This window comes from Stenella coeruleoalba (assembly GCF_951394435.1).
Source record: "Stenella coeruleoalba genome assembly, chromosome: 17".
Taxonomy (NCBI): domain Eukaryota; kingdom Metazoa; phylum Chordata; class Mammalia; order Artiodactyla; family Delphinidae; genus Stenella; species Stenella coeruleoalba.
This window is the reverse complement of record NC_137163.1, coordinates 38,462,841-38,477,987: the sequence shown is the minus strand read 5'-3', so window position 1 is coordinate 38,477,987 and position 15,147 is coordinate 38,462,841. Positions and strand designations below refer to the sequence as shown.

At 41.7% G+C, this 15,147-nt stretch overlaps 1 protein-coding gene across 11 annotated transcripts in view; it reads left to right on the top strand.

Annotated features, from left to right (window-relative positions):
* CPQ (carboxypeptidase Q) overlaps nt 1-15,147 on the top strand; it is a 487,312-nt gene that overhangs the window by 227,267 nt on the left and 244,898 nt on the right. For all 11 annotated transcript variants that reach the window (XM_079901122.1, XM_079901123.1, XM_079901128.1 and 8 more), the window contains one exon: nt 3,155-3,362. In XM_079901122.1, coding sequence (XP_079757248.1) covers nt 3,155-3,362 — 208 coding nt within the window. The remainder of the gene's footprint in view (nt 1-3,154; nt 3,363-15,147) is intronic.

Below are 15,147 nucleotides of genomic sequence, written 5' to 3'. Positions count from 1 at the left end.
CATTGCTACTGTATTGCTACTACACTGTATTGTTTATTACTACTGTGCAATTGATTTTTGTATATTGATACTGTATCCTGCAGCTTTGCTGAGCTTGTTAATTAGCTCTAATAGTTTTTTGTGTGCGGGCATGTGGATTCCTTAGGATTTTCTATATACGTGACCATTTGTGGACAGAGATAGTTTTACTTCGTTGTTTCCAACCTTGATTTCTTTTATTTCTTTTTCTTGTCTGATTTTCCTGGCTAGAACCTCCAGTACAACATTGAATAGAAGTGGGCAGAGCAGACATCCTAGCCTTGTTTCTGATCTCAGGGGAAAAACATTCAGTCTTCTACCACTATGTATGACGTTAGCTGTGGGTTTTTCATAGATACCTTTTATTAGGTTGAGGAAGTTCCCTTCCATTCAAAGTTTGTTGAGTGTTTTTATCATGAAGGAGCGTTAAATTTTGTCGAAGACTGTCAGCGTCTATCGAGCTGATCACGTGGTTTTTGTCCTTTATTATATTATTATAATACACTGCATTGATTGATTTTTTGATGTTAAATCAACCTTGCATTTCTGGAGTAAATACCACTTGGTGATGGTGTAAAATTCTTTTCATATGTTGCAGTATCAATTTGTATTTTGTTGATTTTGTTCTTTGCATTTATATTCTTAAGAGATATTGGTCTATAGTTTTTTTTCTTGTAGGGTCTATGTCTAGTTTTGTTCTTATTAACAGTGGCCTTGTAGAATGAGTTGGAAAGTGTTCCCTCCTCTTGTATTTTTTCAAAGACTTTGTGAAGGATTGGTATTAATCTTTAAATGTTCTTGTTTTGTTTTTTATGGCTTCCTTTGTAGTTTACCATTTGCTATTGTTAAATGCAAGTGGGGCTCGTAAGTGGGGCCAGGAAGGTGATGTTTATGGTGATCACCTCCTGTAGGACAATTGACAGTAAAAACACAGGACTCTAAATAGAACTGTTGAGTCTTCACTCTGCCTACTTCTACTGAACAATGCTGAACACTCAACCACTGGAGAACATGCTTAATTGTAGAAACAAATTAGAAGCTTTTTATATCTTGAATTCAGAACCACAGTTGGAAAATGCCATTTTCCTCAGTGGAGCCCCTGGTATATGCCCAATTCACTGTCCCCAAATTAAGAAGCCTTACCTGTAACTTATTAGTACCAATTTGTTTAGAAACATTATTTAAAAGAGCCTATTAAGAGGTGTTACACTGACCTCCTTTTGAGTCAGAGAGCCTGAGAACAAGGAGAGTTTGTTGAATCCTAGACATCACGTAAGGTAATATGAATAATAAATATTTAGATTGTCTTCCTACGTGTTTCAAAATACTTTTGGTCATTAACCACTCTACCAACTCAGTGGGGAAAATTAACACTGAAGAAATAATAACAACAACTAATGTTTGCTAAGTAATTCCTATATGCCAAGCACTTTAAAACCCTTTACATATACTATCTCTTATATTCCTCATAGCAATCTTATGAGATTGATACTAATATAATTCTCTACTTTTCAGATGTGGAAACTCAGAAACAGAGAGGTAATCTAAGTTGCTTGGTGTCAGGCAGGTGGAGAATGGTAGAGCCAGGATGTGACCTAAACTGGAAGTTAGAGTGGATTAGGCATATTCCAGAACAGGGATTCAGATTCAGGGTTTCTGCTTTATAAGTTTTGAATTTATAAGTCATTTGTCTCTCTCTAATGAAGAATATAATTTTCAGTCAGCAGTTAAGAAATGTCCATAAAGGATGTATTTAGATGGTCTAAGTCTAAGGACTTGAGATTACACAGTCTCTCTCTGCAGGGTTAATGTAATAGATAAGTTAGTGTAATAAATATTTAACATTTATTAAGGACTTACCATGTTCCAGGGTAAGTGAGTTATTTGTGTAAGTTAACTAAATTTGCAAAATAACTATGAAATAGGTATTACAGTTACCATCGCCAATCATAGCTGAAGCCACTGAAGCAAAGACGTGTAACTTGCCCAAGGCCAATTAGCAATAAGTAGCACAGCCCAGATTTGAACCCAGACAGTCTTGCTCCAGAACCTGTATTCTTAATCACTTTGTCATGCAGTTTCTCTAAGTCAGTAAATAGTCACCTGATACACGGTCACAGCAATAACAGCCACACCCAGAAATCAGTGATAAGACTGGATCATCGTGTTTATGCACGTGCAGATTGGAGTCACTTGTACAGGAGAGAAATGTGTTATGGCTCAAAGGAGGAAAAAGGCTTTTCTCTGAAAATGAGACAACCTGAAACGAGTATGGAAGTACAAAAAGAAAACTTAATTTGGAAAGGGAGGCTGTTAGCTTGTGCTTCCACAGAAGACAGGAACAGACTGATGGGATATGGTGAGCGCTCAGAAGCTGTGGTCCTGAGCGAGTTGTGGTGGTGTGGTTTGGAGTTTTTACCTCAGAGGTAAAAGGGGACAGTTTGAAAGAACAGTTCTAGAAAGTGAATTTGATAAACTCAGCATGGGGAGAGGTTGAATCAATATCAACTTCAATTTAGATTAATATCAACTTCAATTACAAGTGTTTCCAGTGATATAAGAAGCATCTGGAAATTAGCAGAAAAAACTTGACCATTTGGGGTAATATTTCCCCCTTCATGCCAAAATCATAATAGTTTGTTTTCTTTTTCTTGTGGCAGTGAAATCACAGACCTGGGTTTATGCGGCACTTTTCTTCCTGGGAATCGAAACATTTCCCCAGATGTTGTTCTATGGTTTTCGCACACAGTGTTCTACCCCTATGCAGGGCCACATACGCAGACCTCTGTGTTTGGGTGGGAAGAGCGTAGCTCTCGAGCCAGTCAGTGACCAGAGAGCTGGTTGTACCTGGGCCAGTTTTCTTCCAGACGTGTGGGCCTTCTAGTCTGCAGCCTAGACATCATGTAATGAAGTAATAAACTTCATGTAATGTTTTCAATGAAATTTTTATTAAATTGAAGTTTCTAAGTTATTTTTATCAAAAAGAAAAATTACATTCACATCAAAAGCAAGTAAACCAATATTGCCCACCCTTTCCCTTCCTCACATGAAAACAGAGATCAGTGAAAGTCTTTTAAAAAAGACTTTTTTGGTCCATTTCCACTTTCAAGGTAACCTGGTGGCTTCTTTTCTCAAGCCCTCACACAGGTATTCAGGAATACCAGGATGGTGTGCCAAAGATCCCAACAGCTTGTATTACGGTGGAAGATGCAGAGATGATGTCAAGAATGGCTTCTCGTGGGAGCAGAATTGTCATTCAGCTGAAGATGGGGGCAAAGAACTACCCAGATGCTGATTCCTTCAACACCGTAGCAGAGATCGTCGGTAGCAAGTATCCGGAGCAGGTGAGTGAAGGCAAGGGATGGGCTGTCTGGGAATAAGGTGTTGTGGTCAAGTTTTAGTTTTTAGAGACGGTTTAGGAAAGAGAGAATGAGTCTGCAGAGAGGGTCTTCATAGACTCCTTAAAAGCAGACACTTTTTTGTTTTTCCTTCAAGAGTTTTCTACTTTGACCGAAGAAGGGCAGGACTAACTGAAGGGCAGAATATGATCCACTGTGTGGAAATGCAACTCCGAATAGTTGAGGGCAGTATTTGTCCATATGTGTTGTATTTCTTCCATTTGGAGCCAGTTGGCATTTGAGATCATACCAGTAGTTGACGGCGTGCTTATTGTGTGACTTACCTTCCTCCATCCTTTCAAAGCTCTGTGAACTAAGTCTATTTTCTTCATTTTGCGGGTGAGGAAATTAACCTAAAGGAAACTCACTTGCCTAAGGTCCATACAGCTAGTAAATGGCTGAGAAAGGACTCAAACCCAGGACCTTGTGAATATTAATCCAAGCTATAGACCACAGTTTATGTGAAATCTTTAGAGGGGTTTTTTTTTTTTTTTTTGGAAACTTCAAATAGTCTTAGATGCATATTCAAACTGTATAGTAGCCGAAGCTTAAATGACTTCAGCAAGTTACTTATTCTCTAAGTCTTAGAGAATTTATCTACAAAGATGGGGCTGGTGTATGTAAGGAACAGGATTACTATGAGGGCTAGACTAGATAATGCATATCTGATAGCCTCCTACTATAGTGTTTGTCACATCACATGCCCTCATTGAATGTCATGTCAGTTTACTTCCTATGACATCAAGTGTACAAAAGATGGTTTTCATAAGGTTTCTGGTACAAACCTTCTTTATTAGTAGTCATTGAAATTCTGAAGATAGCACTTAAAAATATAGCTGTTTGGGCAGTTCAGACTTGTATTTTGTTTAAGAATGTCAGTGGGATGAAGGAACAGGCACACAGTAATGGAGAAACAGTCCTTCTGCACATGTCCTGACTCAGGGCCTCTCTCACACTTAAAGGGTTGCGCTGCAGTAAGATGCGTGTTACGTTTTGGGACCCTCTTCTCCCTTCCTAAATGACCTGCTCCCTGGACCCGGACATGCGTCAACCCTGGGGTTACGGCCGCAGGGGTAATGGAAAAGCAAGATCTCAGTAGAACCATGGAGAGTCAGACAGTGTAGAGAAACTGTAGGTTGTTTTGTTTTTTTTTTGCATACGCGGGCCTCTTACTGTTGTGGCCTCTCCCATTGCGGAGCACAGGCTCCGGACGCGCAGGCTCAGCGGCCATGGCTCACAGGCCTAGCCGCTCCGCGGCATGTGGGATCTTCCCGGACCGGGGCACGAACCCGTGTCCCCTGCATCAGCAGGCGGACTCTCAACCACTGTGCCACCAGGGAAGCCCGAAACTGTAGTTTTAAATGTTGAGAAAACAAATAAGCCCAGCCCCTTGTCTCTTTAGGAAACCGAGAACAACAGAAGAGCCAAGAGTCCACGTTTCAGGTACTGAGTAATCCCTAGTCCAGGGTGGGAGGAGGTTAGGATTATATATTATCAGTTGTCTGGATGAACAGGCTGATTCTGGCCTAAGGGTGGGTGGCAAGGTGAGAGTGAGTTATTGGAACCTTAATCTGAAATGACCAGTGGCTGTCGGGCTCTGAGGTCAAAGCATTAAAACAGAGGTGTTCTCGGGCTGCAGAAGCTGGAGGGTTGAGGTAGTGCTGGCTCAGAGCTTCCCAGGAACCGCCGGCATCTTCCAGCTGAGCGTGCTCGGGCCTCTCCTCCTCAGCCCTGCGTGACTGTTTTTCCAATCAGTTTTATTGAGGTATAATTTACATAAAATAAACTTACCAAATTTAAGTGTACAATTCGATGAGTGTTGGAAACTGTAATCCAGTAATGTAAGCACATTCGTAGCAGAGAGTATTTTCATCACCCCAAATGTTCTCTTGTGCAGTCTACTCCCCTGTGCCCTGGGCACCACTGATCTGCTTTAAGGAACTATAGCTTTTTCTTCTCGAGAGTTTCATATAGGGGGAATCATGTAAGCGGGGTCTTCCGGGCTGGCTTCTTTCACTCAGCATGATGCTTTTGAGGTTCATCCGTGTTGTTGTATCTGCTGTCCATGCCTTTATACTGCTGGGTAATATCTCACAGCATCACCTCAAGCCTGCAGCTGCTGCAGCCCAAGACACATTTCACAGTGTGTTTATCCATTCACCGCTGATGATGGACATTTGGGTGGTTTTTAGTTTTTGACTGTTATGAGTAAAGTGTCTGTGAACATTCTTGTATAAGTCTTGTATAAGTCTCCCTATGGCCGTATGTTTTCATTCCTCCTTGGGTAGGTGCCTAGGGGTGGAACTGTGGGGCTGGCCTGAATCTTAAGCACCCTAATCTCTGTCAAGATGCTTCAACCTCTGTATTCCATGGGGGTAGCACCTTCTCCGGGAGAGTGATGGACAATTTCAGAGCTGTCCCAGGAATCAGGATTAAACTTTTACCTCTATCATAACGTTGCACAGCATTCCAAGAGTTAGTTATAAATACCTTGTTGCCTTCATGTAAAAGATAGAAGATTAACAAAAGGTCTCCCACAAAGAAGTCGCAGCATCATTTGCCCAGAAGGAATGTGGGTGAGTGCAGTGAAGTGAAGTCCATGTGTGTGTTTGGGGGGGGAATCTGCCTTACAGCCTGCCTGGAACCACAGGGCATGTCTAGACCAGAAAGGGAAGTGGAAAGCATGTGTTCTCCCCTCCAGGTGTGAGGTGAGTTAATGAACCTTAGTAAGCACCGTCCATCCCTGATAAAGCCTCCTCTGGGAACCCTCCCCTCATCGCACCACTTTATGCCATTGTTATGCTGTCATCTCCCACCAGAACTTGCAGATGCCCTGAGCATCCTATTTACTTTCTTTTCTTTTTTTCCCTAATGCCTGTCCAAGAACTTGGCATGCAGTAGCTTCCCAATGCATATTTTAATTCAGTAAAATGAAGAGAAGAATAAAGGAAGAAAACAAGTAGAAGATTTTCTTAATCTCTATTCTCTTTAAATCCAGAAGTTTTCCTGCCCATTTGGAACATTGGTTGTCCATAGGCACATTGGACATCACCCATGAATGCAGCTCTGTATGGCTAAACTCAAGTCCATCTCCTCCCTCACACCTAACACCTCACCTTGGTTTCTTGTCTCTGTTAAAGGAACCATATTTACCTATCAGCACAGTTCAGAAACGTCAAGTTGTTTTTCGTTCTCTCCTCTTTTTTACTGTCCTACAGTCAGGAACCATTTCCTATTCAGTCTACTTTCAGCCTATTAAAAAAGACAAAATCTGTCCCTGTCTTGTCTTCACTGTCATTACTGTTCTAATTCAGGCCCTTGCTATTTCCCTCCTGACTTTCTTTTCTTCTGTTCTCTTTCTGCTTCTGCATTTTTGCAATGCAGTTCAGTTATCTTTTAAAACACGGATCTCAAAATGGTGTTTCCATGCTGTCAGGTCCCCTCTCCTGTTCCCTATAAGATAAAGGTTATGATCTAGGTAAATGCTGAGGTAAGTGACCAGAGGTGAAGAAGACGGAAGAAAAGAGACCATGCAGGGGGGCATTTGGGGGGGTTAAATAGGAGACAGTTATGGTTAATAATATAGTACTATTTATAAATGAGCAGAAAATTAGAATGAAGAAAGAGGGAAAGGAAGTGTATGATGGAGATTCAGTACCAGCTAAGACCCATTCTTTCATTGGCTAGTGAAGGAGTTCAGCTCTCCTAAACTCTGACAAGCTTTTCTAAAATCATTCAACTTTATTTTAAATGATAAGTATACTGAATGACATAAATGTTGGTCTTGGTACTTTAGGTTGACTAACTTATCCCTGACACATCCTTGCTACCTTGCTACTTTTTATACTAAAGAATAGTGCTAAATAATGCTGAGCAAACTAGATGGAGTGGAAATTATTTCCAAAAATGAAGAGGAACCCAGCAATCCCACTACTGGGCATATATCCAGAGAAAACCATAATTCAAAAGGATGCGAGCACCCCGCTGTTCATTGCAGCACTATTTACAATAGCCAGGACATGGAAGCACCTAAATGTCCATCGACAGAGGAGTGGATAAAGAAGATGTGGTACATATATACAGTGGAATATTAGCCATAAAAAGCAACGATATAGTGACATTTGCAGAGATGTGGATGGGCCTAGAGACTGTCATACAGAGTGAAGTAAGTCAGAAAGAGAAAAACAAATATCGTATAGTATCACTTATATGTGGAATCTAGAAAAATGGTAGAGATGAACTTATTTGCAAAGCAGAAATAGAGTCACAGATGTAGAGAACAAACTTACGGTTACCAAGGGGGAAAAAGGGGATGGGATGAATTGAGAGATTGGGACTGACATATATACACTACTATGTATAAAATAGATAACTAATGAGAACAGACTGTATAGCACAGGGAACTCTACTCGGTGCTCTGTGGTAACCTAAATGGGAAGGAAATCTGAAAAAGAGTGCATATGGGTATACGTATGACTGATTCACGGTGCTGTACAGCAAGAAACTAACACAACATTGTAAAGCAACTATACTCCAATAAAAATTAATAAAAAATTTTTTTTAGATTAAAAAAATAAAAATGAAGAGGATATGTTGAAATCACCATTATTCTTCCTGGGTGACTTGAAAGTGAGCTAACACTCAGGCAGTGGCTGATACGCTTCGGCGGTGACGCCCAGCACAGCCCCTTACACGCACAGCACCTGGATGAAAGGGAAGCAGTTAACACGTAAAGAATCCTTCCGATTTGGCCTGAGATCCATGGACGACATGTGGTGAATTTCAGCTCTGGAAAAGTGAATATGTGATTAACGAAGCATTAACATACTTCAGAACCCTACCTCATAATCCAGACATAAGCCTTGACTGAATTAACCACAGGCTTTTAAAAAATGCCAGTCATACAAATACTTTATTGGGTTTCAGTCTGTGAAAAGGCAGAATAAGGGTATTATAGACATAAATCTTACCCTCTTCCTAAAACCCCACGAGCTGGCTCCTCCAGGCATGGAATTCTCTCTCCACCTCTTCTGAAACTGCTCCTCTGTGATTTGGGCATGTTGTGCAGGATTCAGCAGACCTTGAACACTTAGAGGGGGTGCATTTCACTGGGGGAAAGCAGGCCTCTGGAAGCCCTGACATTAGGCTTTGCGACTCCTTTCTCGCAGACAGCTTTTTCCCTGGGAAATCATTGTATCTGTGAGGCCCGTCCATGGTTGAGAATGAGTCTGAGAGGGTGGAAACGAGAGTTCTTTGACTTCTGAGCTGATCCTCCCTGGCACTAAAATTGCCATGTTATTCTACTACCATTCATTAAAGAGGTAATTTGCATTGGAAAATTTGTAGGAAACTTGTTGCCATCCATGAATAGGTTTTATTTTTTTATTAAATCAATAGAGGGTATCCTACCTCTTAGAATAGTCTTAGGCAGAGACAGACAGGTAAGACTCTTAGCAATTTAGTACCAATTCCCTGACTTTCAGATGAGGAAACTGAATCTGAGTGACCTGACCAAGGAGACACAGCAAATACCTGATAGGACACATCTGGAATGTGACTCCAGATTTCCTGACTCCCATTTCTTTCTACCTCAAAGATACTCCATTATGCCTGGGCACACTTTCGCTGGATGGATAGCATTTAAATCTGGGGGATTTTGTTGATTCAGGATTCAAGTCATGCTAACCCTACTAAGTCATTACTTGTGTCTTTCTCTTGTGCATTTTCCTCTGATACCGCTCTCCTAGGCACGAAGATCTCCAAATAGACTGTCCCTTGTTGTCTCACAGCTTCGTTAGAGCACCCATGAGGGTTGTAACCTGGGAAACCCACCGGTGCTTGGTCCATTCCTCCTATTCATCCTCTCTCCATCAAGTCTGATTTGGATCTCATTCCTCCTTAGCTCCTTGTCCTTTTGGAAGGGGGTCTGATGGATGTAGCACTTCTTCGGTGTTAGTGACACTTCATGATGCCCTCTTCCCCTGTGCCCCTGTGCATACACCTTCACCCTCACCAATCAGGTAACCAGGTGTTTTCTGTTTTAGCAAAGGACCACAAACAAAGCCAAAACAGATCTACTACCAATCACATCATTTAAAAAACACTTTTTAGGGCTTCCCTGGTGGCGCAGTGGTTGAGAGTCCGCCTGCCGATGCAGGGGACACGGGTTCGTGCCCCGGTCCTGGAAGATGCCACATGCCGCGGAGCGGCTGGGCCCGTGAGCCATGGCCACTGAGCCTGCGCGTCCGGAGCCTGTGCTCCGCAACGGGAGAGGCCACAACAGTGAGAGGCCCGCGTACCGCAGAAAGAAAAAAAAAAAAAAAACAAACAAAAAAAAACACTTTTTATTTGGAAATAATTTTAGGCTCACAGGAAGTTGCAAAAATAGCGCAGATGGGCTTCCCTGGTGGCGCAGTGGTTGAGAGTCCGCCTGCCGATGCAGGGGACACGGGTTCGTGCCCCGGTCCGGGAAGATCCCACGTGCCGCGGAGGGCTGGGCCCGTGAGCCATGGCCGCTGAGCCTGCGCGTCCAGAGCCTGTGCTCCACAACGGGAGAGGCCACAGCAGTGAGAGGCCCGCGTACCGCAAAAAAAAAAATAGTGCAGAAAGCTTGGGTGTATCCTTTGAACAGCCTCCCCAGTGATGACATCGAACTACGGCACATTAACCCAGTGAGGAAACTCTCACAAGGCACTCCCAAGAGTGAGCTGCTTTCTTGGAAAGCAGGGGCTGCCTGTGGGCATCCTCCGTGTAGCCCCCAGTGTAGCTGGGGCCCCATCCTGATGTTACCCTAGATAGTCTTTCCCAGGCTTAGCTTATGATGCTTCCAGGGTCTCTCACTCAAACAAACAAGCGAACACAGAAGGAAGGCTGTGCTCAAATTGACCTGACGAGAGGGGAAATTACCTGGGACCAGGGGTACAGGGCACCTGTGGGAGAGAGTCTCACTGAGAACAGAGTCTCTCATGCTGGCTTTAGGGCTGGCCCATTACTATTGCTCCTCAGTGATTTCCTAGGCCTTATTCTGAGGTCTTGCCTAGTAAATGCAATATTTAAACAATGTTAATATATTCAAGAATTCTTCTGAGGGAATTGTATGGAAAAGAAGAGTGTTTTGGATTTTTTTTTTTTTTTTTGGTTGATAATATCCAAACCCATTTTCCTAAAGCCTTGATGAGGGGAATTTTTTTTTTTTTTTATCTAAGCCTTTTTCCAACAGCAGTTATTTTCAGGGATTCAAAGAACAATTTCAGTTTCATATGCCAGTATTATTTCAAATATAATGCAGCACTGTGCAGGCTAGTGGGAAACATTGAAATGAAAGCTCTAGCCTGTTCACCGGAGAGTTTGCTTTTTCTTTTGTTTAGTGTGGGGCAGGGTTTCTCCACATCATCACTATTGATATTTGGGGCCAGATAATTCTTTGTTGTGGGAGGTTATCGTGTACACTGTAGAATATTTAGCAGTATCCCCCGCCTCTCCCTTATTCCCCACAGCCGTGACCATCAAAGATGTCTCCAGGCATTGCCCAACGTCCCCCTGAGGGACAGAGGTCACTGCACATTGAGAATCACTGTTGTGGAGTGATGCAAAGGACCCACTGGGTGGCTGTTGACAGGCCTTGGTTCCGGTTTTATTTCTGCCACAAATAAGCTGAGTGACCTTGGGCCACTTAATCCTTCAACTATAGAATGGGGGACTTTGTCTGGAAAAGCTCAAAGGTCATTTCCATCCTGAAAATTCCATTATTAAAAAAAAAAATACTTGGAGATTATCATGAGACTGACGGTGCACACTGTGTACTCTTAGATGGGAGCCCTTTCACTCTTTCACAGTGTAGGGGTGTTGGTCGGTGTTCTTTTCTTTCTTTCCTTTTCTTTTAAAAAAAATATTCTCTGTTCAGATACAGTTAGGAACCCTTCTGTTGAAAACAGTTAAACAAACGCCATTTTTTGAGGCACGTCGTAGCCTTTAATGTGCTCATGTGCTCTGGAAATCTTTTAAGAGGTCGTTTTGCAATATTCCCCAAACTTTCTGAGAAACAGGAGAAAAGAGGCATAAGATCCACTGGATAGTTTATATTTTGGTGTTTTTTATATTCTTTTTTTCCCCCCAACTGTTCATTCATTCATTCAACACACATTTATGGAGTACGGGGTGTGTGTCAAGCACTAGGATTATAGCAATAGCATTGGGTGGGCAGCACAGCACTGTGGTTAGAAACATAGCCTGTAGAATTCAAATCCTGCTTCTTATCTTACGTTGATAGGTTATTTTGCCTCTCTGACCCTCAATAAATATTAGCCTTCTTTGGAGAGGGGAGAGCTTATGCAAAAGTAAGGAATTGAGAAATAGGAGGGGCGCATCATGAGGCGCTGACCACAGAAGCCTGGCATGCCACTTGAAGGGCCGGGCTTTATCCTTTGTCCTTTGTCCTTTGACAGCAGGGAATCACTGAAAGGTTGGGTTAGCAGTGGATTTTTCGTTTTGGTTCACGCTACCCACTGTATATATTCACAGGGCAAAACTGAAATTCAGCCAGGAGATTAGCTGGACTTGAGCTGAGACAGCTGAAATAGTGTTGGAAAAGATGAGAAGGATTCAGGAAATATTTCAGAAATAAAATTGGCAAGAGTTGTTAAAGTTTGGATAGAAGGAGAAAAAGTGCAGTTTGGGTGATTTGGAGAATTTATTCATTAATTCTACAGGAATTTACTGAGCTCCTACCATATGCTGGTATATTAATTTGCCCTCAGAGCACTTGGGGTTTCATGGTAGAGACAGGCAGTTAAACAAGTAACTGCAGTAACAGGTGGTAAGTGCTATAATATGGTAGCAAAGTGGTATGATGGGGATAACCATCCCGGTCAGGGAGGCCAAGGAAGGCTTTCTGGAGAGATCCAACTTACTCCCACAGCACGAGTAGTTATCCATGAAGAGTTAACCTGCTAAAAGTTACAGGGATGGAGTTGGGATGGGGAATATTCCAAGCAGAAGGAGTAATGCATATGAAAGCCCAAAGAGTAATGTTAGTCTTCTTTTAAGGAATGTGATGTGACCTCCTATAATTTCCCAATCCATTTGATAGTGAACTCTGTCTTCATGGAAGTGAGCTGTAAAATAACCTAAAGAAAAAGTCATGGCCTAGTTCGTGTATGTGTTCTTAAAAATACATTATTGAAAAGCTCAGCAATCCCTTTGGAAACTGCCTTAACACTGATGCTGTCGAGAGCCCTGTTGAAGGAATAAACAAAACCTGATTGACCTGGTGGACAAACTCATTCCATACATAATTGAATAGTTAGAGGCTGTGCAGCAAATGCGGCTCTCCTTTCATCTGAATGTGTAGTCTGATGATTTGTAAAACCTTCTTAATGGGTACAGCAAGTTATTCTGCCTGGGTGGGAGCCTTTTTACTCACTTCAGCAGCTGTTTAAACTTTCATAAGCAAAGTAATTATTAAATCTTTCATGAACATATTGGAACATTGGTTCACATCTTAACCTTGAGTTGGAAAGTTTTGGGGGCTGGCGTTAGAGTTTTAAACTGGCAAATTTCAGTTTCTTTTTCTTCCTTATTATAAACTTTTTATGGTTTAGAGCCAGCCAACCTAAATCATGGTAGGAAAAATACATGTGTGGCAAGCATGAGACATTTCATTGTTTATTTTTCAAATTTCTGAAACGTGCTCATAGCTGTGCATGCCTCTGGGCTCATAAAGTCAGCAAGTGGAAATAGCTCAAGCCAGACAGGCTGTTTTAGATAGCCACCCAGGTAGGCAAGGCAAGCCTTAAAGAGTACTCTTTCCTGGACTCAGTGTCTTCTTAGTGTGCAAAATGGGACTTGCAGGCAGGAGGATGCCATCGTTCATGGGTTTGAACACCTTTCCCATATTAACGTTGGAGCCAATTCGTAATAATCATAATCATATGATGAATAATAATACACTTAATGGAGGACTTACTGTTGACAGGCAGTATTCTGGATGCTTCTCATGTATTATCTCCTTTGATCTTCATTATGACCTTGTCAAATAATCAGTGCTCTTATCCCCATGTTACAGATGAAGAAACAGGCTTAAAGAGTTCACAGAATTCACAAAGCTTCTGAGTGGCAGAGTTTAACTCAAGACTGTCCCTTCTCAGAGTGTGTACTCTTTCTTAACAATTCATTATACTGTACGTCTTAGTAACTTTCTATTCTAGTTTGTGAAATACTGCTATTTAAAAAGTTTCCTCTGTTTTACCCTAAATGAAAAGAAAACCAGGACAACTGTCAGCTTCATAGTGAACAACAACAAATGCTTACTGATTAGCTACTTTGTGCAAAACTCTGTTATAAGCTTGGAGATATTCTGAGGCAGAGAGGAGAGGAGAAGCGATAGGGGCCCTTGCATGGTGGCTGCTAAGTAAACTAGGTGGTAAATTCTGGAAGCCAGACTCTGCTAACGCAGGGCTTGCAGTACTGACTGCATCCTGGCTGGTTCAGTCCTAATGTGGTCATACAGTACCTTGCAGTTTGCAGTGGACTCTCACCTGTATTATTCTACCTCATCCTAACAGGGCTGATGATTACGATTCTCACTTTCAAGACAAGGGAGCTGAGATTCAGAGTAAATGACTAAAGTCAGACACACGTCTAATAAGTGGAAGATAAAATTCAAAGTTTGAATACTCTATAACTTCCTATAGTCACTGCCCAGATCTCTAGTTTATTTAGGGTAAAATAAATGCTTTAAGGATGTCCTAAAAAACAACCTAAAAATCAAAGTGTTCAAATAAATAATTATAATGCCATAAGAGCAATCTTGGTGGTTTTAAAATATACCTGCAAATTTCTTTAATCTCCCTCTAAAAGATCAAGCTGGCCTCTCTTCCCCTTTGTGTAGGCTGTACTTAGTGACTTACTTCTAACGAATAGAATGTGGCAGAAATAATGGTGTGTGATGTTTGAGATTAGAACTTAAAAGCAATGTGGCTTTCTTATTGTTCTTTCTCTTGGATCACTCACTCTGGGAGAAGCCAGCTGCCATGTTGTAAGGATACTCAAGCAGCCCCGGGGCAGAGGTCCGCTTGGTGAAGAACTGAGGCTTTCTGCTATCAACCAGCCCAAATTAGCCAGCACATAGATCCAACAGCTCTAGTCAAGCCATCAGATGACTGCAACCCTGGCCAACGTCTTGATCACAATGTTATGAGGCTCTGAGCCAGAACCACCGAGCTAAGCCACTCCCAAATTCTTGACCCCCAAAAATGTGTGATATAATAAATATGTATTGCTTTAAGCCACTAGGTTTTGGGGTTAGCTAATATAGCAATCAAGGAGTATAAGGTACACAGAGAGGAATAACTGAGTCTGAGCTGTCAGGAAAGCTGGCTACTGAAAGATGAGAGAGATGAGTAGGAATTTAATAGGTGGACCAAGAATTTATTGGGAAGTGTTCTAGGCAAAGAGAAAATGTGTGCAAAAAACTATAAAAGTGTGACACTGCAAGGCACATTTTAGAAACTGCAAGTAAAGGACAAAACAAATCTCACAACTCAAAAATCATAGCATTTGGGGTATGAGAATCTCTTTAAGAACTTACTATATTACATGATAATGTAGTAACTAATGTTCCTAAGAGTGAGTTGAGTCTACAAGAAAGTTCCATATGCACTATTTAAGAAGATAGGAAAGCAATTAAAACACTGAAGTATTTATGTCAAAAATTAAAACAAAAAGGTACTGT